This window comes from Cebus imitator, unplaced genomic scaffold (assembly GCF_001604975.1).
Source record: "Cebus imitator isolate Cc_AM_T3 unplaced genomic scaffold, Cebus_imitator-1.0 Scaffold42, whole genome shotgun sequence".
In the NCBI taxonomy this organism is placed as follows: domain Eukaryota; kingdom Metazoa; phylum Chordata; class Mammalia; order Primates; family Cebidae; genus Cebus; species Cebus imitator.
The window spans coordinates 11836273-11857224 of record NW_016107357.1 but is presented as its reverse complement, the minus strand read 5'-3'; the positions used below and the strand labels follow the sequence as shown (position 1 = coordinate 11857224).

The window sequence follows — 20952 nt, the reverse complement described above, 5'->3', positions numbered from 1 at the left end:
GTGGAGAAACCCAGTCTCAGAGAGGTTAAAAACTTTGCCAGGGACATACGGATGGAAAGAAAACAGGACACTCAGTTCAGAAACATCATCTCCTGGGTACCTTTCAAGCCCAGGCAAAATTGGTGGGAGACAGTTAAGTGCTCCTGGACGTAAAAGCCTAGAAGCACCCTGTGGGAGTGACACTGGAAAAGGAGCTCACACAGTGAGCCCCCTTCCAAGCTTTACCTGTGAGCAGGGTTAGTGTTCACAACATCTTAACAAACAATATAGCAGCAGTGTGCACCAATGAGAGTGCGCACAGACTGAGCACAGGAGATGGCGTGTCTGGGATTGTACTGGCGCGCCCCAGCACAGAGCCTTGGTCCTAAGCCTGCTCCTGAGAGAGGGCTCTTGTCCTGTATCCACTGCTGGGTGAGCCCAGGGAAGGGCTGGAAGGTAAAGGAGAAGGTCATGGAGCCCTGGCCATGATCAGGGACAGGGTTCTGATGAAGCTACATTTCTCTCTTTTTTTTTTTGAGACTGAGTCTTGCTCTTCTTGCCCAGGCTGCAACCTCCGCCTCCTGGGTTCAAGTGATTCTCCTGCCTCAGCCTCCTGAGTAGCTGGGATTACAGGTGCCTGCCATCACACCCTGCTAATTTTTATATTTTTAGTAGAGATGAAGTTTTGCCATGTTGGCCAGGCTGGTCTTGAACTCCTGACCTCAGGTGATCCACCCACCTTGGCCTCTCAAAGTGCTGGGATTACAATTGTGAGCCACTGCGCCCGGCCTCCACTTCTAACTTTATCTTCATCCCAAACATTCTCCTTCCTTCCCTCTCAGCATCCCCCGTTCCCATCCTCCACCTCATCTGCCACAAATGTACCAGTAAGAACGCGGATCTTGGCATGTATTGAGCCAGTATATTCTCATGTTACTTCCCATTATTCCAACTCAGTGGATTCTCCTGTTCAGCACTGGTGAGCTACAGTGAGGCTTCTCTGCTCTGTTTTCCCCATCACGCTGGGGATGAGTAAGATCAAACCTCACCAGAATCTGGACTCCTTGAGAAGAAATAAGAGCATTCCACTTTCCTGACCCAAAGTCTTTGCACACAAAGAATGTCTGGACTGGACAGTGACTGTTTTGGTTACCACCTGTCATAGGAGAAGGTAGAGATTGTCACCTCGATCCGCTCTTATCAGATATCCACTCTTGCCCAATTATCAGAATTATCTGATGTCTTCCCCGGTAAGGAAGCAAACTTAGGATGCAGAAATGCCAAATAATGACCTCACTCCTTTCTCCCTCATCTTATTCCACATACACATTTATAAAAACATCTTTTATAAAGGATGTCTGATTACAATGACTGGAGCTACATGGAAGCCGGATTCTGTGCGTTAGAAGTCTGAGTAATTCTTAATGGAAGGAAGGGAAGTAGAGTGTGGGAAAGCTAGTGATGCCTGAACCTGGGTGTAAGGCACAGATGGTGCCATCAGTCACCTTAAGGCAGCGACTTTACAAAGGAGTAGCACAGAATCAGAGAGTATAGCTGGGTTCATTTCATTCTTCCCAGATCAAGATGGAGAAGGGAGAAGGCCGGATGATGAGAGGGCTGGGCGTGATCGTTCCACGCCAGGAGAAGTTCTGAAGGTCAAGGTCCAGAAGCCAAGATTCAGCTGGGCAGGGTGCATCTCTATCAGGCAGCCTCAGATGTTCATCGTCAAATTGATGAACTGGGAAGAGACAGAGAGAGAGAGACAGACAGAGAGAGAGAGATGAGCGCTCATTGTCCTTCCATGTTCCTTCCAGCCTCAAGCTCAGGAGAGGTCCCAGTTTGCTGACATCACAGGAAATCTGCTATTTGATCATTTTGCCTACCAACCTGGATGCCTGCCTCAACAGGAAACCATTTAAAGAAAATAAATGAATTCTCAGCACTTGGCATTTTCTGGTGGTCCTGAGCCCTTTCTGAGTGAGCTCACATCAAGCGCAGATGGTAAGACAGAGACGGGAAAATGTGTTTTCTCCCTGTTAAGAGGACAGCCTCGCTGAGGCATCTTATGCAGGGAAGTATTAAATGGCTTTTCCTTGTTGATGAGGGGTCCTCTCAGCTTTGGGAGAGAGGTGGCCCTCCACCACGGAGGGGTTGTAGAAAGTGGAAGCAGGCTCTGTAGCTGGGGGGTGTTACAAGTGAGGTGAAGAAGTAGGATGCAATTCCTCTTCATTTTCTCTCCTGAGTTCCCCCTGCCTCCTCCTTCCCAGCAGCTTACTTATCAATCACTTGGGAGAACGTGATTATCTGAGACTTTTTTTTTCTCCCCTCTCTGTCCTCCTTCCTGGGCACAGTGTATATAATACCGGGGCTACTGTAATGAAAGGTGCACAGGCTCTTTCAGTAAAGTGACGGCAGGTGAGGCCAACTCAGCCAGGAAGAGCTCCTGTTGCGTCCGGGGATAGGTTGGGGGAGAAGGAGACGGACTTTAAAACAGGGATACTTCAACTTGGCTGCACGCTGGACTCACCAAGGGAATTTAAAAAATACCAATTGCTTGGGCCACCCCCAGAGATTCAGATTTAATGGATCTGGGGAGGGGGTGGGGTATCAGGATTTTTAATCCCAGGTGATGCTAACGTGCAGCCAGATGTAAGGATGGTAGGTTTAGAGGGAGAGAACGCAAAGGTTTTTCCTGTTGTCCTGCAGAGTGATAATATGGGGCAGGGCAAGAGCCCATTCAAGCCCCCACACCTGTGGGCACTTGGGTTGGAGGTGTCCACACTTCCACCTTGAACCTGAAGCAATGGAATGCTTCCTCCATGCTGCTGGTGCTTTGGAGCCTTTGACTAGTTAGGAGGCCACTGAGTAACAAACCTTCCCACTCTCTCCTGCCACCCTGGACCAGGGGCAGCCATCACACCTTCTTCATGTTGTTTTTTAGTGACATTATTTATCATTTACCTTAAAGTAAATGATAAGTAAAGGTGGACCTAGGGGTCTCTCTCTCTCTATATATATATCCCTTCCTTCCTTTCTCTCTCTCTCTCTTTCTTTCTTTCTTCTTTTCTTTCTCTCTTTAAGACAGGATCTTGCTATCACTCTCGTCCAGGCTAGAGTGCAGTGGTGAGATCATAGCTCACTAAGCCTCAAACCCCTGACCTCAAGCAATCCTCCAGAACAGCTGGGACTGCAGGTGCACACCATCATGCCCGGCTTCCTCTTGTTTTCATAATAGAATAGTTTGAGTGTGCACATCTTTCTTTGGAGTCTTGGAGTGATCAAAGGAGGTATAGTTATTAAATGTGTCTACATGCTGAAGGTGAAAGACAAAACTAGAGAAGAAAAATGCCCAGTTTATGTTCTCAATAAAATTATAACGTGTCCAGGGATCTGAGATACACACGAGAAAATTAGTGATGAGTCACCATAATTGCCAAATTATATATTATTAGAAAGCAAACTTTTTGTGTAATATTAAGGTCATGTCACTTTCTGCAAATGGTGAAACCGAGGCACGGAGCAGCCTGATTAATCAAAATCAGAGCACAAAAAAGGGGAGGAGGTACAATTCCTCTAATACACAAACTGTCATCAACCTCTTTGTCTTGAAATATTCAATAAAATGTTATCCAAACCCAAAGTTACCACTGAATTTGGAAATGAGCTGACTGTGAGTGTGATATGGAAATCGGTGGAGAGAGAAACCTCAGAGACTGGGGAGGAGGCAGCAGCTCCTGGCTTTGGTGTGTGAGGTAGAAGAGAGAACTGAAAAGAAAGATGCAGGGAGGGAAAGAAGGAAAAGGAGATAACAATTACAGAAACCACTGAAGCGAACTGCTCCAGTTTCCCTTCTGCCTTTGGGTGGGAGAATGTCTCCAGAGCATTCTTAAGCTTTATGTGCACAGGAATCACTGGGGTCCTGTGAAAGGTGACTTCCATTCAGCAGGCCTGGGGCAGGGCCTGGCACTCTGCATTTCCAACCATCTCTCCTAAGTGACGCATATGCCGCTGCTGGCCCGCAGACCACCCACTGAGCAGCAGGGGTCCACAGGGATCCTCTGGGGAGAGGGTGATTGAAACCCCCTGGAATCCTTTTTCCACGCCCCTGACACTGGGACCCGTCGTCTCCCACCCCCATTGTCATTGCCCTGATGGCCGCAGTAACTGGCCAGTTTTGCACTTGTTGGGGTTTGGGGGATCATCATGGGAGCCACAGGACAACAAGAGCAAGGGGGAGTGAGCAAACTGGCAGCTGGAAGGCAGGCAGGCTAAGTTACCCAAGTGACAGAAGGAAGAGAAGGACACGAAGGCAGAGTCTGCTCATGCACTCCAGTCAAGGCAATTAATGGCTCTATGCCTCAGTTTCCACCCTGCAAAATGGGGATACTGTTGGTACTTAGCTCACAGAATTATTGTGATGATTCAATTGATTATTTAATAAGTAGTGTCTCAAAAATACTAGCTATTTTGATCACTCCCACAGCTAGATGTCAGCCCTCACATGAAATCATGCGTTCAGCAAACATTTATGGGGCATGGCTGGGTCCCTGAGCAGAGGGTCTGGATTGGCCATACCTCGTTTATGTTGAGATGAATGAACTCCTTGTTCTTCGTACTGAGAGCCTGGAACACCCCTGATAGGAGAGACGGGAGAAAGACATCCTTGTAGAGACAATTCCTTTACCAAGTTGGGTTTCCCAGGGACCAAAGGGCCTTTCAGTGGAGACTGTGGGGAAGCTGCTCCATCTAGTGGTAAACAAGGACTTTCATCAAGGGTGGCGGCGGGACTTGGGCCGGCTGAGGGGGAATTTATCTGAACCGATGGAAGCCTCCATTCTTGCGGCAAGCCAGTGGTCGCCTAAGCCAGTCAGCCAGCCAGCAGCTCTGGGAGCCAAAGCATCTCCCCTATCTTAACCTTGTGGGGGGTACAGGTCCCTTGAAATCCATAGGCCCCAGAAAAAAAGCACATGGAAGTAAAGTTTTGCATGAATCTGAAAGTTGTTAGTCTCTCTCTCGTAGGAAGGGACTGTGGGTGCTGTCACAGGACAGGAGTCCCGTGGCACAGGAGAGCAAGCCGGCACGGAGCCAAGGGCAGGGCCTACTGCATGATGTCACCAGAGCAAGTCACTGCCCTGTCGGGGCCTCGACCTCCTCCCCTTTAGAAGACGAGAGAGCTTTTGGCTTCACTTGAGAACCACACGGGCAGCTTTAACAATACAACCCAAAGCAGGGTGGGGGACTGTCACTGAACATAAGAAATGCAAGAGACCCAACAACCAAACACGGTGAATGGGGCTTGTGTGGATCCTGAGTCAACCACGCAACTGGAGAAAGGCAGCCTGGGAGATTTTGGCGTGGACCAGGCACTAGAGGATGCTGAGGGTTTGCAGAGAATGTTGTTAGGCATGCAAATGGCATGAGGATGATGCTAAAAACAAGCCTATTGGCTTGAGATGTTCAGATAAATGGACAGAGTTTCTGAGATCTGCTATTAAATTATTTAGGGGGAAAAAGTGTATGTTGTGGGAGCACAAGGAAAAAGCAAGATGATCATTGTTGAGGCTGGGTGTAAAACACCTGGCAAGTTTGTATAAATCCCGATGCTGTGTGCCACCCTGAGACTCTCATATAATCGGCCTTCTGTGCAGCCTGGTCATCAACATTTCTTTAGGCACCCCTGGAGTTTGTAATGTACAGCAAAGTTTGAGAAGTGCTGGTGTGGGGTGCATGGGAACCTATTGTGATTCTTTATATCTAAGTGGAGGGTTGAAATTTTTACAATAAAAAGTTAAAATAATACTGGAGTAAAGCTCCATCCTTGGTAGTTGTAAAAGCTCTCCAGGCAAATCTAATGTGAGGATCCCAGAGTGCGTGGTGTGAAGCCTAAAGGGTCTTCACCCTAATATTCCTCTATTATAAGAAAAAGCTGAGGCACTCCCAGCCCACTTGCTGGGAAGGATTAGGCCTGGGTGGTTTAGAAAGGGGAAGAGCAATTGAGAGAAGAGAAACTAGCAACCTCATTATTTCTAGGGTCAGCTCTGACTGCCCTGTAAGTCTAATAAGTGATTCTCTTCCAGGAGGGGTCTTTCTAGAATGTACCTCTCATCAGCTGCTTTCCTCTAAGGGAAAGCCCAGCTGCCTGGTTTGACATACGAGGGTCTTTGGGGCCTGCTCGCCTCTCTCTGGTTTTCTTTCATAATTTCTTAATCAACACATATTCATTGATTGCCTGCAAATTACGGCTCTCCTGGAGTTTAGAGTCTAGAGGGGCCGTGCTTCAAACAAGTAATTAGTGTTCTGTCACCAAAGAAGCAGAGGGAGCTGTCATGCTGGTAACCGAGGGTCACAGCCCTGGACCTTTTTTTTTTTTGAGATGGAGTCTTGCACTGTCACCAGGCTAGAGTGCAGTTCGGCTCACTGCAACCTCCACCTCCCAGGTTCAAGTGGTTTTCCTGCCTCAGCCTCTCGAGTAACCCAGATTACAGGCAGGTGCATACCACCATGCTTGGCTAATTTTTTGTAATTTTGGTAGAGATGGGGTTTCATTATGTTGGTTAGGCTGGTCTCGAACTCCTGACCTTATGATCTACCTGCCTTGGCCTCCCAAAGTGCTGGGATTACAGGCCTAAGCCACCGTGCCCAGCCCCTTGTCTTTAAAAAAAAAAAATCAAATATTCATACCTTGAAGTGGCCTATGGAACATAGCTTAGAAAATACCAAGCAGCACCAGATGCATAATTTGTAAGGCCCAAGGCAAAATGGAAATGCGGGACCCCGAGCTTCAAAGTTATTAGGCTTTCAAGATGGAAATGCCGGAGCATTAAACCAAGCACGAGGAACCCTTGGAGGCATGGGTCCCTTAGCAGCTGCACAGAGGGAATGTCCTCATAGCCACCCTGGTGCTGAGTTATAGGCCCTGGACATGCTTCACTCATTCTCACCTTCAAAACCACCTGTGAGGGGCGGGATGGCTATGACGATAAACTGCAAATAACGAAGAATACCGGCACATAATCTCTGTCTACTTTTGGTTTAACAAATCTTGTTTGAGATAACTGGGTAACGTCTAGGCCTTACACGGAAGGGGGAGGAGGAGGGACTGAGACTCTCCTGTTTCTATATGCTATGATGGGATTTAACCTGAAATTGAACCTTTCCTCAGACAGAAGGCACAAACCTGCCCCTGCCCCATCATCCTCCTGCAGAGGCACTATGAATGTATAAAGACAGGCGATGCTGAGAAACCCGCTGCAAGGGAGGCTAGCACAACCTGCCCCATAGCCAACCGCACAGTCCCACCTGTCCGCACACATCAGACCATGGCTCTCTGCGGTCTGTCTCTGCCATTACTTTCACCAGGCTGTTTCTCATGCGCTCACGGAGGGTGACTGGAGACGCCACCTGAGGTGCACCCTCAGCCTCGCTGGACACTTACGGCTCGTGTTCTCCAGCCGGACCAGGCAGTTGAGGAAGTCATCGAAGTCCAGCTGCAGCTCCTCATCCGCATACCTGAGCACGATCAGCTGCAGGAGGTGGCTGCTCAGCTGAAAACCTGTGGGGAAGGAGGAGACCCAGGACCCACCGTATCTGAGCCCCGCGGTGTCTGCACCTTCCAGGGAGCTCCCAGGCAGCCGAGGAGAGGGCTAACAAGAGGGAGCCACTGTTCCACTCCCCAAAGCTGGGGTCCCCAGACCCAGTGGGACTGCTGCCCTTGGTGTGAATGCAGCGTGAGAGTGTGAATCTGTCATGCTGGGGACTCTTGGGTGTGCTTTCTGTGTTTAATGCCTTCTGAGTTTAGTGAGTTCGTGATCTTAGTTTTGACGCCAACATCACCCACAGGGTCTTGCTGGCTTTACAGGAAGCTTTGTTTGGGAGAACTTTGCGCTGGCTGGTGTCTGAGCCCCACACTCATTCCTCCACCCATCTCCCCTCGCATTCCACATCTCACGTCACTTCCAACTGTGGCCCTAGAACGTTTCTCAGAGGGGATGCTGCTGCCCACGGTGAATGACACTGCACCAGGGGCCCATTCCCACACAACCACGATGGGGGAGGAACACCAGGCTGCGTCCAGGAGGCCTGGATCTGAGCCCTGGCACTGCTCTAGCCGTGGGCTTTGGTTTCCTCATTGTCAAGGGAGGGGTCTCGACAAAGTGAAGATCCTTTTAGATCCGATATTTAGTGCTTTGATTTCTAATCAGTGCCCTTAGAAGTGCTTTCTTTCCCCCTTTTATTTTGGTCTACATGTTCACTTTTGAGGAAGTGTTCGTGGGAATGTTCAGAAATCCACCCAGGGTCTTTCTGCTTCTTCCTAATTACAGCGGAGGAGCAGGCGGGTCAGAGGCAGAGCACAGTCTCCAGCCTGCATGGCAGTCGGGGTGTTTGGGGCTAGAGGAGGAGGATGTGGGGCGATCCCCCCACGCCACATCAAGGTAGGAAAGACCCGGGCACGCCCCTCCTTTCTGAGCGCTCTTTCTTCCCTGCTCAGTTCCTACTCCTACCCTGGAAACAGGGTCACCATCCTCTAAGAAAGTCCGGCGTCCTTCTCAGCCTGGCACTTTGCTCATTTGTAAGTCATCTGATTTTCTTCTCCCTCTCATAGGACCCGAGATGGTCCTGGCTGTGTATACATCATCCTTTTATCAGGCCGGAGCCTGGACATGTTTCCAGATTTTTGCTTTCCTTGGGAGGGAACCACTTTATAAGGTTCAAGAGGCCTCTGTCTGTGAGGTATGCTTGGTGAGAAGCACAGGGGGCCTGGCGTGGGAGGGCTGCAGAGCGCCCATGGAAACTATGGCTGTGTGTGCAGTACACAGGACCACAGAGAGGCCAACAGCCATCCAGCGGTGGACCGAGGGTGGAAAATGCCAGCTGGAGCCCAGCCTTCATGAAAGGGGGAAGGGTATAAACTATGACTCAGTCATCCAGTTTGGATTCAGAATCTTCTGCTGACAAAGCCCGGGACAGGGCCACAGGTGGCAGAGGGACGTGTGGTCCCCAAACCATGGGCACTGCATGCTCGGTCTCATCCATGATAACAACCATCTATTTGAGAGCAGAAATTAGAAGTCTGGAATCATGGCAGCTTGCCACCAATGAGCCATGTGTAGGTGCTGGGCCAGAAAACACGGTCAGAGGCTATGAGGCCTCCAGAGGGCAGGCCAAGTTCATTTTTAGCAGATATATTTACAAAGTTTCTACCTATGTTCACAGTGGTTTAAAATGAAGGCCCTGGTGTCAGCAAGTGAGTCCTGGGTCTGAACCCTGGTGCTGCCACTCCAAGGGCTATGACCTTAAGAAGCACCAACTGGGCTCCAAGGCACACCTCCTGAGCAGCACAGAGAAGACCTGCCATCTGTTCAGGTCGCCATGGGCAGTCAGCCACCTGCATTCCAGTCTTTACCTGCAGCTTTCAGTGCTGTCCGCAGCTCATAGGTAGACATCGTGCCGGACTTGTCAGCATCAAACCGAAGGAAAAGGTTCTAAAGGGCAGAGAGCAGAGGCATTGAGAAGGAGCATGCCTGAAGGGCATCGCCGATGGCAGTAAGCAGAGGACAGCCAGCCCAGAGCCCGGGAGAGATACCCTCCAGGGGCCGCAGAGGCTACAGGTGGGCTGGGCCTTCCTAAATAAGTCAGTCTCCCTTTCGTCTTTCTTTTCGTTTTGGATGGAAGCACAGTGTAATCCCGTAAGCATCGTAATAGCATGGCTTCTCCCCTGTCCAAATACAGCTCCTCTAGCCTGCAAAGCTGCTGCACCATTTTAAATCCCCTCTGCTCTAGGCTCGCGGGGTCCCCCAGAGGCCGCCCTGCTCTAGGTTACATACAATCCACTGCTTCAGCTTGTCCCAGAACACTTTGAATTCATCAAACTCTAGCTTCCCATTGCCGCTGGTCTGTGCCACGTGGGTTAAGGGAGACAACGTGAGCAGCGTTTCAACCTGAGGCTCTTTGTGGGGCCTCAGCTCAGGGACTGCAGAGGGAGAGGGCCGATAGGCTGGCCTAGGTGACACAGGTTTGGGGCCCTGGGGAAGTGGTTTTAATGATTAAACCACAAATCTCTGAAGAGGGGAAATGGCAGAGGTAGGATGGGGGTGGCCCCAGAAAGTTCACAAAAACAGAACTCTGTTCCCTTGGACGGGATCCCAAAGTGGCAAAAAGACTCCCAAGTCCCTTCAAAAGGTCCCCACCCCACCACGGGGCAGTCTTGTGCATCTTGATTCTGATCCAATTTCAGCATCAGGGTTCCCCAGCTTTGGGTTATTTTCTGTGAAGAAGAACATTCTGCTGGCTAAGAATGTCATGTTCTCAGAGCGTCCGCACTATTGAAAATCACTCTACTGTGCTTAAAGCACAGCATCAGTGTCTGCTTCTGCTCAAATATTTGGAAGGATACGTCCATCAGGGAGATGATGTTTTTACAGGAGATCAGGCTTAGCTTCTTGAATTTGATGTCCTTTTCTGAAATTGCACATGAAAGCTGAATTCAGTTGACCCCAATAACATAAATCTATGACCCCATCTGCTGAAAGCCCAATCATGTGGCTAAATCTGGGGCTGTTGGGGGCTGTGATGTTGGAACTCTCTTATGCTGCTGGTAAGAGTAAAAGTTAATAGGGCCTTTTGTAAGGAAAATTGGCAAAATGGGAAGAAAGCAATCAAAGTGGGAGCGTGCCTTCATCCATGTGCTCTGGTTCTCCAAATCCAGAGCAAAGAATTACATAGGAAGACTTTGGTCATCACATTATTTATAGTGGCAAAAATTTGGAAGTGAAATAATGACCAATAGAAAGACATGGTCAATATACTGAGCTATGTCTATAAAATGGGGCGTTATACAACCCTTAAGAATTGAATTTTTGAAGCATATTTAATGGCAGGATTTAAATTTGTTGGAGAAATTTGTATTCCCATACTACTGCTGGTGAAAATGTGAAATAGTCACTTTAGAAAACAGTTGGATCGTTTTTTAAAACGTTAAACTTAAACAATCCTCTTAACTAAACATATAGTTAAAAGCATGGTTATGCCGCCATGTAACTAACCATGGACTGTTGCATGGTGATGGGAACATCCTCATATAACTATATACCCAAGAGTAGTGAAAACACATGCTCACCCAAAACACTTGCACAGGAATAGTTACAGTTGCATTATTCATAATGGCCAAAAACTGGCAACAACCTTCATAGCCACCAATACGAAAGAATAAACAGAATGGGGCCCATCCATACGATGGAATGTTATTTGGCTGTAAGGAGGAATGAAGCACTGACACCTGCTACAGCACGGATGGACCTCGAAAACACCATGCTGTGTATAAAGCAGTCAGAAAGGACCATGTATTGTATGATTCCTTTTTTTTCCCCCTGAGACGGAGTCTTGCTCTGTTGCCCAGGCTGGAGTGCAGTGGCACAATCTTGGCTCACTGCAACCTCTGCCTCCCAGGTTTAAGCAAGTCTCCTGCACAGCCTCCCAAGTAGCTGGGACTACAGGTGTTCACCATCAAGCGCAGCTAATTTTTTTTTTTTTTTTTGGTATTTTTAGTAGAGACGGGGTTTCACCATGTTGACCAGGCTGGTCTTGAACTCCCGATCTTGGGGGATCGGTCTCGGCCTCCCAAAGTGCTGGGATTACAGGCATGAGCCACTGCACCTGGCCTATGATTCCATTTATATAAAATATTCAGACTATGCAAATCAAATCTATAGAGAAAGAAAGTAGATGAGTGCTTGCCTGGGGCTGGGGAAAATGGGGTACAGGGTTAACACTGTTAGTGGGTAAAGGGTTTCTTATTGGAGTGATGAAACATTCTAGCATTATATGTCTATGCATATGACACACATGTACATACATGCAGGTACACATATGTTAAGAGTGGTTATTTACGGTGGTGAGATCATTTGTGATTATCATTGTCATTAGGCTTTTCAGCATTTTTAAGAAATTTCTACTTAAACCTGAGTCGTTTTGGGGATCAGGATACAAACAACAACAGCTATTTGAAAGTCCACCTACAAGTCAGCCCTGGGAAGCAGGTCTGCAGCTCGGAGGAGCAGGGAGCCTGGGGCGTGGCGGGAGGGGACCCAGGCGGTGTGGTTGCTCGTCCCTCCATAGGTGACCCGGGACCGCGATGGGGGCAGAACTTACTCTTTTGCAGCACAGCATTTAAAACATACTCAAGCTCCTCTGCTGTCACCTCCATGTCCTGTTGAAGTGGAGATAATTGCTTTTTATAGCCCTTGGCACCTTCTTTTGTAGTTTTTTTTTGTTTGTTTTAAATCAGTTCTGAGCTTGATTTGGCTCTAGTGATAGACCAGCCTTCAGGACCCTGCTGTGGACAGACGCCCCTCTCCTGTGTAGCTGCGGCTACATGTCTCATATGTCACATGCTTCAAGGACATGCCAGCCCAACTAGGAGAGAGCCTAACTGGAGAGACATCCCAATCCAGGAAAGCACATGGAAAGCCGGGCAGGGCAAGGCAGTGGTTGCCCAAATTCCCTGAGGCTCAGAACCACTCCTGGAATTGTCCTAAGCTCCTCAGATGCTTCTTATTTTGGAAGTAGTTTGGGAAGACCATCCTGAGTCTTCCTCTGCACAGTAGAACTGCCTGGAGAGCTTTAAAACAGTCCCGCATCTGGGGCTTACCCCAGGGACCTTTGAAGTCAGATGACCTGGGGATATGGTCCTGTTTTTAAGACCTAGGGACTTATTTAGAATTAAGAATAAGGGTGAATTTCAGAATCACGGATCTAAGACACTCTGGGAAATCTCGGCAGGCCTCACCCCAGAAGCTGGTTAGAAATGGAGAGTCTCAGGCCTATTTTTTTTTTTTTTTTTGATACAGGGTCTCGTTCTGTCATCCAGATTGGAGTACAGCGGTGTGACCACACCTCACTGCAGCCTCTATTACCGAGGCTCAAGCAATCCTCCAACCTCACCCTCCCAAGTAGCTGGGACTATAGGCATGCCCACCATGCCAGGCTGATTATTTTTGCAGAGATGGGCTCTCCCTATGTTGCCCAGGCTGCTCTTGATCTATTGATGAGGAATCTGTGTTTTTTTCCCAGGATGCCCAGGTGACGGTATGCACATGTGTGTTTGAGTATCACTGATATTGAGCTCATTTTGGTCAGGATTTTGCGCTAGCTGTGCGGGGGTACGCTGCTGGGTGCTTCTGAATATAAAACATTCAGAATATGTAAATTGAATCTATAGAGAAAGAAACTAGATGAGTGGTAGCCTGGGACTGGGGGAAATGGAGTACAGGGTTAACATTGATAATGGGTAAAGCGTTTCTTGTTGAAGTGATGAAATGTTCTAACATATGTCTACGCATATGAGACACATGTACATACATGCAGATACAGATATGTTAAGAATGGCTATCCTGAAGCCTCTGTGCCTGGGGAATAGGGGTATGGGATGTTTGGTGTTGGTAAGACAGCCCTGCTGCAGCCAGGCCCCCACTGAAAGAGGAGGAAAGAGAAATGGAGCAATGTGCCCAAGTCATCCAACTGCTTGGAAAAAAAGCAGGATGTGAGTGGAGGACTGAACTCTAGAGGTACTCTTCTGGTTGTTAATAAAGGTTCATTGAAATTCCTGCAACATTCCCCACTTCCCTCCCAAACTCTGGAGCTCTGTCTGAAAACTTCCATTCCTCCTGCATGAACCTCTTCAACTCCTCTGAGCCTGTCATTCTGGGTGTGACCCAGTGTGCTCCAGATAGCGACTGGAGCAGGGCGGTCACCACTGCCTTCCTCCCTCGCCACGCTCTGTCTGCCCAGGGCTGCACTCGGCCACCTTCCTGCTGTACTTTAAGCAAAGTCACACGAGCCCCTCTTTTCTCCATCCCATCCTGTGGTCCCCTATCTCCCTGCCTTGCCTGTTTATTGCAGTGCCTAATATACTACCATTAGACACCCCCTAGATTTAGATATCACCCCTCCAGGTGACCCCTTTCATAATTCAGGAGCCCCAGTTTGGGGAAACATAGGAAGCTGACAGAGTAATCAGCACCTGGACATGAATTAATTTATCAGCTCATCTTATTTATGGCTCCAAGTGAGGCAGTTTCTAGAAAGACTTCTCTCCCCCAACCCCGGCAGGTGGAGGAGAAGCCTGGATCTGTGTGGGGCTCTCCATCCAGGATCCACAAAAAGGAAGATGAGCAGTGGAAAGGGCTGGGATGGGTGGGGGACCAAGGACAGGAAGTTGCAATTTAATAGGCACCCCCTCTGACTACAGCAGAGAGAATTCTAATGGCAGTGATTTTCAGGCAGAGTTCAAAGGAGCCACCTGTTCAAGCCTTGCTCTAGCCTCCTAAAGAAAGCACCTGGGGCTAGACGTGGTGGCTCATGCCTGTAATCCCACCACTTTGGGAGGCCGAGGCTGGAGGATTGCTCAAGCCTAGGAGCTTGAGACCAGCCTGGGCAACATAGTGAGACTCTGTCTTCAAATTTTTAAATTAGCTAAGGACGATGGCAAGTGCCTGTAGTCCCGGCTTCTCAGGAAGCTGAGGCGATAGGATGTCTTGAGCCCATGAGCTTGAGGCTGCAGTGAGGTAGGCTTATACCACTGTACTCCAGCCAGAGCAACAGAGTGAGACCCTGTCTCAAACAAAACAGAACTAATCAAAAAAGCATCTGGGCCCATTCCGAGCTCCTCTGGGCTCACTGGCCCCATCCATGGTGGCAGACAGTGTAAGTAAGAGATGTTGTAAACAAGGCAGTCTTCTGACCTTCAGTGATCAGTGCTGATCTTACTTTGCAACAAGCTCTATCATGCCTCAGTTCGATGTTGCTGACCAACCCCATGACTGCAACCTTTTGCTGGGAAGCCAGGCCCAGGCCCTCAGCCCAGCAGGGAAATGGAAGCGGGGCGTGTCCTACCTCACCAGCAACCTGTTCGAACAGAGCTCGAAACCGCTGCTCCTCCTCTGTCTCCTGGTCAGGTGGAGTTGGCTTCGGAGGCTAAAACACAGCCAAAGAAACTTGCACCAAATGATCCACAAAAAAGAAACATGACAAAAATAGCAGGAAAGAAGCCAGGACCCTGTGTGCCAGCCCCATGTCCGCTCCCGATGCAGCGTGTGCAAGCTACGTCCTGTAGCATGAGGAACGTTTCCTCACAAAGGCCCCTTAGAAGGCGAGACTAGAAGGACTTCATCAGCTGCACCTATGGAGCCCTTCTCCACCCCATCCTGTGGTCCTCTAATCTCCCTGCCTTGTCTGTTTATCGCAGTGCCTAATATACTACGTTAGACACCCCCTAGGTTTAGATATCTTACAGATGAGGAGGCTAAAGGCCCCTGACACCTGCCTAAGTCAGCTCCTGGCCACTGGATTTTCACACTTGCTGTACTTCTAGCTTACCTCGTACCTTGGACTGGAATGACTTGCTTCATTGATCTGTTTTGATAGATGGTAAAATCGTTGAAGGCAAGAGTCTGTTTCTAGCACTAAGCTCTGGGCTTGGTACATAGAAAGAGCTCAGTAAATGTTTTGGGTGTTTTTTTTTGTTTGTTTCTTTGTGTTTTTAGCACCATTAATAAGCTGTGCCCCAGCACGGAGCAGCAAATTTCCTCCTAAAACCCGATCTCTGCTGATGCTGGGTGTGTCGGCCTGTTCCAGCTATAGTTTCTCAGTGCCTTGTGAGTGTCCTCCAGCACTTGGACAAGGGTGAAATCACCCCCAGGTCTCCCCGTCCACACATACACAATGTAAGAGAGACGTAATATGCTACCCTGAGTCCACAGTAAAAAAATCTCCCTGCCTCTCTGGTTTACTTTTTATTTATTTTTCTTGAAATACAATTAGGCTGGATGCGGTGGCTCACACCCATAATCCCAGCACTTTGGGAGACCGAGGCAGGCAGATCATGAGGTCAGGAGATCGAGACCAACCTGGCTAACATGGTGAAACCCTGGCTCTACTAAAAATACAAAAATTAGCTGGGTGTGGTGGCAGGCAACTGTAGTTCCAGCTACTCAGGAGGCTGAAGCAGGAGAATCGCTTGAACCCTAAAGGCGGAAGTTGCAGTGAGCCAAGATGGCACCACTGCACTCCACCCCCCAAAAAAAAAAAAAAAGGAAAAAGAAAACCCTGACAAATAGAGCTTGGGAAGGTCAGAAAGTTCTCATGCTTATTTGCCTGATAACAAAAATATCACAAAAGGCTGCAAAAACCACAACCTTTCACAGAGGCCCTTGCAACCTTACACAAAAATACTTCTACCTCCGCTCAGGAACTGCCTGTCCAACATCAGACTGGGCTCACCTTTGTTATTGATCTTTATAGCCAAGGACAATTATTTCAAAACAAGTATGTAATCCTTCTCATTTTTTGCCTTTAAAAACCTTTGTCAATGCTTTACCCACCCAAATATGCATATAGTTTACTATGGCATGCATATTCCATTGCAGTGCTTTTCCCCCAGATAAATACCTTTTCTTTTAGAGAGTGTCTGTGTTTGTTATTTCAGTTGACAGTAGCACAGAGAAAGATGACATAGAACAGAACTTTATACCAAGCACCCACTTCTCTCCCATGCCAGGTCCTGTCGGGACTGGAAGAGCGGACTAGAAGACATACATCCTGGTCTCCAGGAGGTTAGAATCACAGATGCTTACTTGATCGCATATAACCATTCCCTGAACTGCTGAGTTTTACGTAATGCTGTGATTAGATGGAAGGTTTCCAGAACCATCACCTGAATCCTCCACCCCATAGCAACATCAGAAGACTCACCTCAGGAAGGTCAATGTCTACATTTCCATCCATATCCCTGTGGGGGCAGAAAAGCACGCTGCCTTAATCGTAGATTAACTTCTCATTGGGATCTGCAGAGCTGAGGAGCCCAGAGCTGTAGGAAGGTTCTGTCCCATTGAACCCCTTATTGCTCAGTGGTGTTTGCAATTCACAGGGTTTGCAGACCCCATGCATTGACACCCCTACCCTTAGCCATGCTTAGTCAGTCAGACCTTGCCCAGAATGCAAATAAGAGGGACAGCCATTGTGTTAGGCCATTCTTTAACGGCTGTAAACAAATACCAGAGACTGGGTAATTTATAAAGAAAAGAGATTTAATTGGCTCACAGTTCTGCAAGCTGTACAGGAAGTATAGTGCTGCCATCTGCTCTGCTGCTAAGAAGGCCTCAGGAAACTTACAATCATCATGGGAGGTGAAGGGAGAGTAGGCAAATCACATGGAAAAAGCAGGAGCAGAGCCAGTGGTCGGGGGTGGGGGGGGTTGCCACACACCCTTAAACAACCAGATCTCATGCAAACTTACTATTGTGAAGATAGCACCAAGCCATGAGAGATCTGTCCCCATGACCCAAACACCTCCCATCAAGCCCCACCTCCAACACGGGGGATTACAACTTAACATCAGATTTGGTGGGAACATATATTCAAACTATATTATTCTGCTGTGGCCCCCCAAATCTCATGTCCTTCTCACATTGCAAAATATAATCATGCCTTCCCAATAATCCCCCAGTCTTAACTTATTCCAGTATTAACTCAAAAGTCCAAAGTCCAAAGTCTCATCTGAGATAATATATGTCCCATCACCTATGAGCCTGTCAAATCAAAATCAAGTTCCAAGATATACAAATTCCATTGTATACTTCCAAGATACAATGGGAATACAGGCATTGGGTAAACATTCCCCTTCCAAAAGGCCAAAAGAAAGGGGATACAGGTGCCATGTACGTTTGAAACCCAGCAGTACAGTCATTAAATCTTAAAGCTCCAAAATGATCTCCTTTGACTCCATGTCTCACATCCAAGGAACACTGCTACAAGGGGTGGGATCCGAAGGCCTTCGGAAGCTCTGTCCCTGTGACTTTGGCTGCTGTTATGGGTTGTTGAGTGCCTGTGACTTTTCCAGGCTTAAGGTGCAAGCTGCCAGTGGATCTACCATTCTTGGGTCTAGAGGATGACGGCCCCCTTCCCACAGTTCTGCTAGGCAGTACCCCCAGTGGGGACTCTGTGCAAGATCTCAAACCTCACATTTCCCCCTCTGAATTTCCCTAGTAGAAGTTCTCTGTGAGAGCCCTGTCCCTGCTTTTCCCTAGGCACCCAGGCTTTTCCGTACATCCTCTGAAATCTAGGTGGAGGCTGCCAAGCCTCATTCACTCTTGCATTCTGTGTGCCTGCAGGCTTAACACCATATGAAGCTGCTAAGGCTTATGGCTTGCACCCTTGCATCCTCTGAAGCAGCTGCCCAAACTGTATCCGGTGCCTTTGAGCAGAGACTGGAGCTGGAGCAGCTGGGGTGCAGATAACAGTATCCTGAGTCTGAGCAGGAAAGTGGGGCCCTAGGCCTGGCCCATGAAACCATTTTTTCCTCTTAGGCCTCTTGGCCTGAGATGGGCTGGGCTGTTGCTGCAAAGGTCCCTGAAATGCCTTTGAGGCCTTTTCCCCATTGTCTTGGATATTAGCACTTGGCTTCTTTTTAATTAAGTAAATATCTCTAGCAAGTGGTTGCTCCACAGCCTGCTTGAATTCCTCTCTCGAAAAAGCTTTTTCTTTCTCTGCTATATAGCCAGGCTGCAAATTTTCCAAACTTTTATGCTCCACTTCCCTTTTAAATATATATGTTTCAACTTTAAATCTTTGCTCCCACATCTGAGTATAGGTTGTTACAGGCAACCAGGCCACATCCTGAATGTTTTGCTGCTTAGAAATTTCTTCTTCCAGATACCTTAAATAATCACTATGAGATTCAAACTTCCACAGATCCCTAGGGTGTGGACACAATTCAGCCAAGTTCTTTGCTAAGGCATAACACACATGACCTTTACTTCAGTTCCCAATAAGTTCCTCATTTCCATCTGAGACCTCAGCAGCCTGAACTTCGCTGTTCATATCACTGTCAACATTTTGGTCATAGCTATCTAACCAGCCTCTAAAAAACCAGCCTTCCAAACTTTTCTTCATCTTCCTCTCTTCTTCTGAGGCCCTGGAACTCTTCCAAAGTTATCTACTTCCAAAGTCACTTCCACATTTTCAGGTATCCTTCTAATGGTGCCTCACTCCTCTGTACCAATTTTCTATATTAGGCTGTTCTTGTACTGCTATAAAGAAATACCTAAGACTGGGTAACTTATAAAGAAAAGAGGTTCGGTTGGCTCACAATTCTGCAGGCTTTACAAGGAAGCATGGTACTATGCCCTAGAAGTTGACCTGGCTCCTTGACTTCTAGGGAGGTCTAGGAGGCTTGTAATCATGGCAGAAGGGAGAAGGGCGAACAGTCATATCACATGGCAAAAGCAGGAGAGCAGGCGTAGGGGTCGTGCCACATACTATTCGCAGATCTCCAAAGAATTCACTCACGATCATGAGGATAGCACCAAGCCATGAGGGATCTGTACCCATGACCCAAACATCTCCCACCAGGCCCCTCTTTGGGGATTACGATTCAACTTCAGATTTGGTGAGGACATACTCAAACTCTATCAGCCATCACCAAGAACTTGGGCATTCTGGATTTATGGAACTAAAAGACGTTAAGCCAGCAGTGATTCCCTACTTCTTTGATGCACTTTAGCAAGGGCAACTGATAAAGTGTTTTGTAGAATAGTAGCACCTCCCATAAACAGAGCAGTTTCATTACACATTCACTCTCCATGAACTCTTCATCTTCAAAGGAGACACATATCTGTTGGAGACCATTCAGCCTATTGGGTGGTAAACATTGGGGAGGGGGTGCATTTTAAAAGATTACAGAACCAAAAAGACAATTTTTTTTCTATACAGAGTCTCACTTTGTGGCCAGGCTGGAGTGCAATGACATAGATCTTGGCTCACTGCAACCTCCGCCTCCTGGGTTCAAGTGATTCTCCTGCCTCAGCCTCCTAAGTAGCTGGGATTACAGGCACATGCCACCACATCTGGATAATCTTTGTATTTTTAGTAGAGATGGGGTTTCTCCATGTTGGCCAAGCTGGTTTCAAACTCCTGACCTCAGGCGATCCTCCTGCTGTGGCCTCCCAAAGTGCTAGGATTACAGGCATGAGCCACCATGCCCAGCCTAAAGACCACCTTTTGAAGCTGCATCCCTAACTCCTGCCTCTCCTCACAGATGTATATTCCTGATTCCACTGGCAGGTTTGGGGAGGGATGGGTATCTGTGTGCTTATCTTAGGAAAAAAGAGAAAAAAATATGCAATCATGTTTATTTTGCTATTCACATATTTAGGGGAGTTTGTAGTATTTGGATAATAGTCATATTAAGAGGAGGAGCAGGCTTCAGCTTTTGATGATGCTAAAAACATTTGGAAGAATACAGTCAAAGAAAAACTGATACAAAGTCAAAGGGAATACAAATAAATAAGCATTAACATCGAATGAGGGTAGTCCTCCCTTTCCTCCCCATGCCCTGGGCATACATGACACAGCCCTTTCAGAACTCTTGTTTGTTTGATCAGGACCCTGTCTGAGAGCTAAGCCAATGCAAGGAGAGCTCAGTGTGAATTTCTGTTACCAAGCTACAGAGCTGATTCTTATGCTCAATATCATAGCAGATTCAAGTATCTTGTTCAGAGTAAGCTTGAGTATGGCGTTTGTTTTGCCGTGAACAAGTTACCTTACACATGCCAGTAACTCTGAGCTCACCCCACTAATGGGGAGAGAACAAGAGGCATGGCATTGGCGTAACCTGGGTTTCTGTCTCTTGTTCTTGCCACCCATTAGAGATGCCAATCTACATGGATCTCATATCGGGTACTTTTGTATGAACAGATAGTAGGATATTCATTGTCACCATGTACTAGTATCTGCGAGAAGCCTGGAAAAAAAGTCTCTGGTGGAGTGTTTAAACTTAAAGACTTTAGGGCTGGGCTCAGTGGCTCACGCCTGTAATTCCAGCACTTTGGGAGGCAAAGGCGAGTGGATCACCTGAGGTCAGGAGTTCAAGATCAGCCTGGCCAACATGGTGAAACCCCATCTCTACTAAAAATACAAAAA

At 47.8% G+C, this 20952-nt stretch overlaps 1 protein-coding gene across 1 annotated transcript in view; it reads right to left on the bottom strand.

Annotated features, from left to right (window-relative positions):
- Window positions 1-1520: 1520 nt before the first annotated feature.
- Window positions 1521-20952, bottom strand: part of CAPN9 (calpain 9) — a 52577-nt gene continuing 33145 nt past the window's right edge. The window contains exons 12-20 of the mRNA XM_017526509.2: window positions 16726-16762; window positions 14869-14949; window positions 12127-12184; window positions 10373-10437; window positions 9804-9872; window positions 9383-9461; window positions 7415-7531; window positions 4555-4613; window positions 1521-1717 (exon numbers count right to left, since the gene is read on the bottom strand). Of these exons, the coding sequence (XP_017381998.1) occupies window positions 1691-1717; window positions 4555-4613; window positions 7415-7531; window positions 9383-9461; window positions 9804-9872; window positions 10373-10437; window positions 12127-12184; window positions 14869-14949; window positions 16726-16762 (592 nt within the window). The 3' untranslated portion in view covers window positions 1521-1690. The remainder of the gene's footprint in view (window positions 1718-4554; window positions 4614-7414; window positions 7532-9382; window positions 9462-9803; window positions 9873-10372; window positions 10438-12126; window positions 12185-14868; window positions 14950-16725; window positions 16763-20952) is intronic.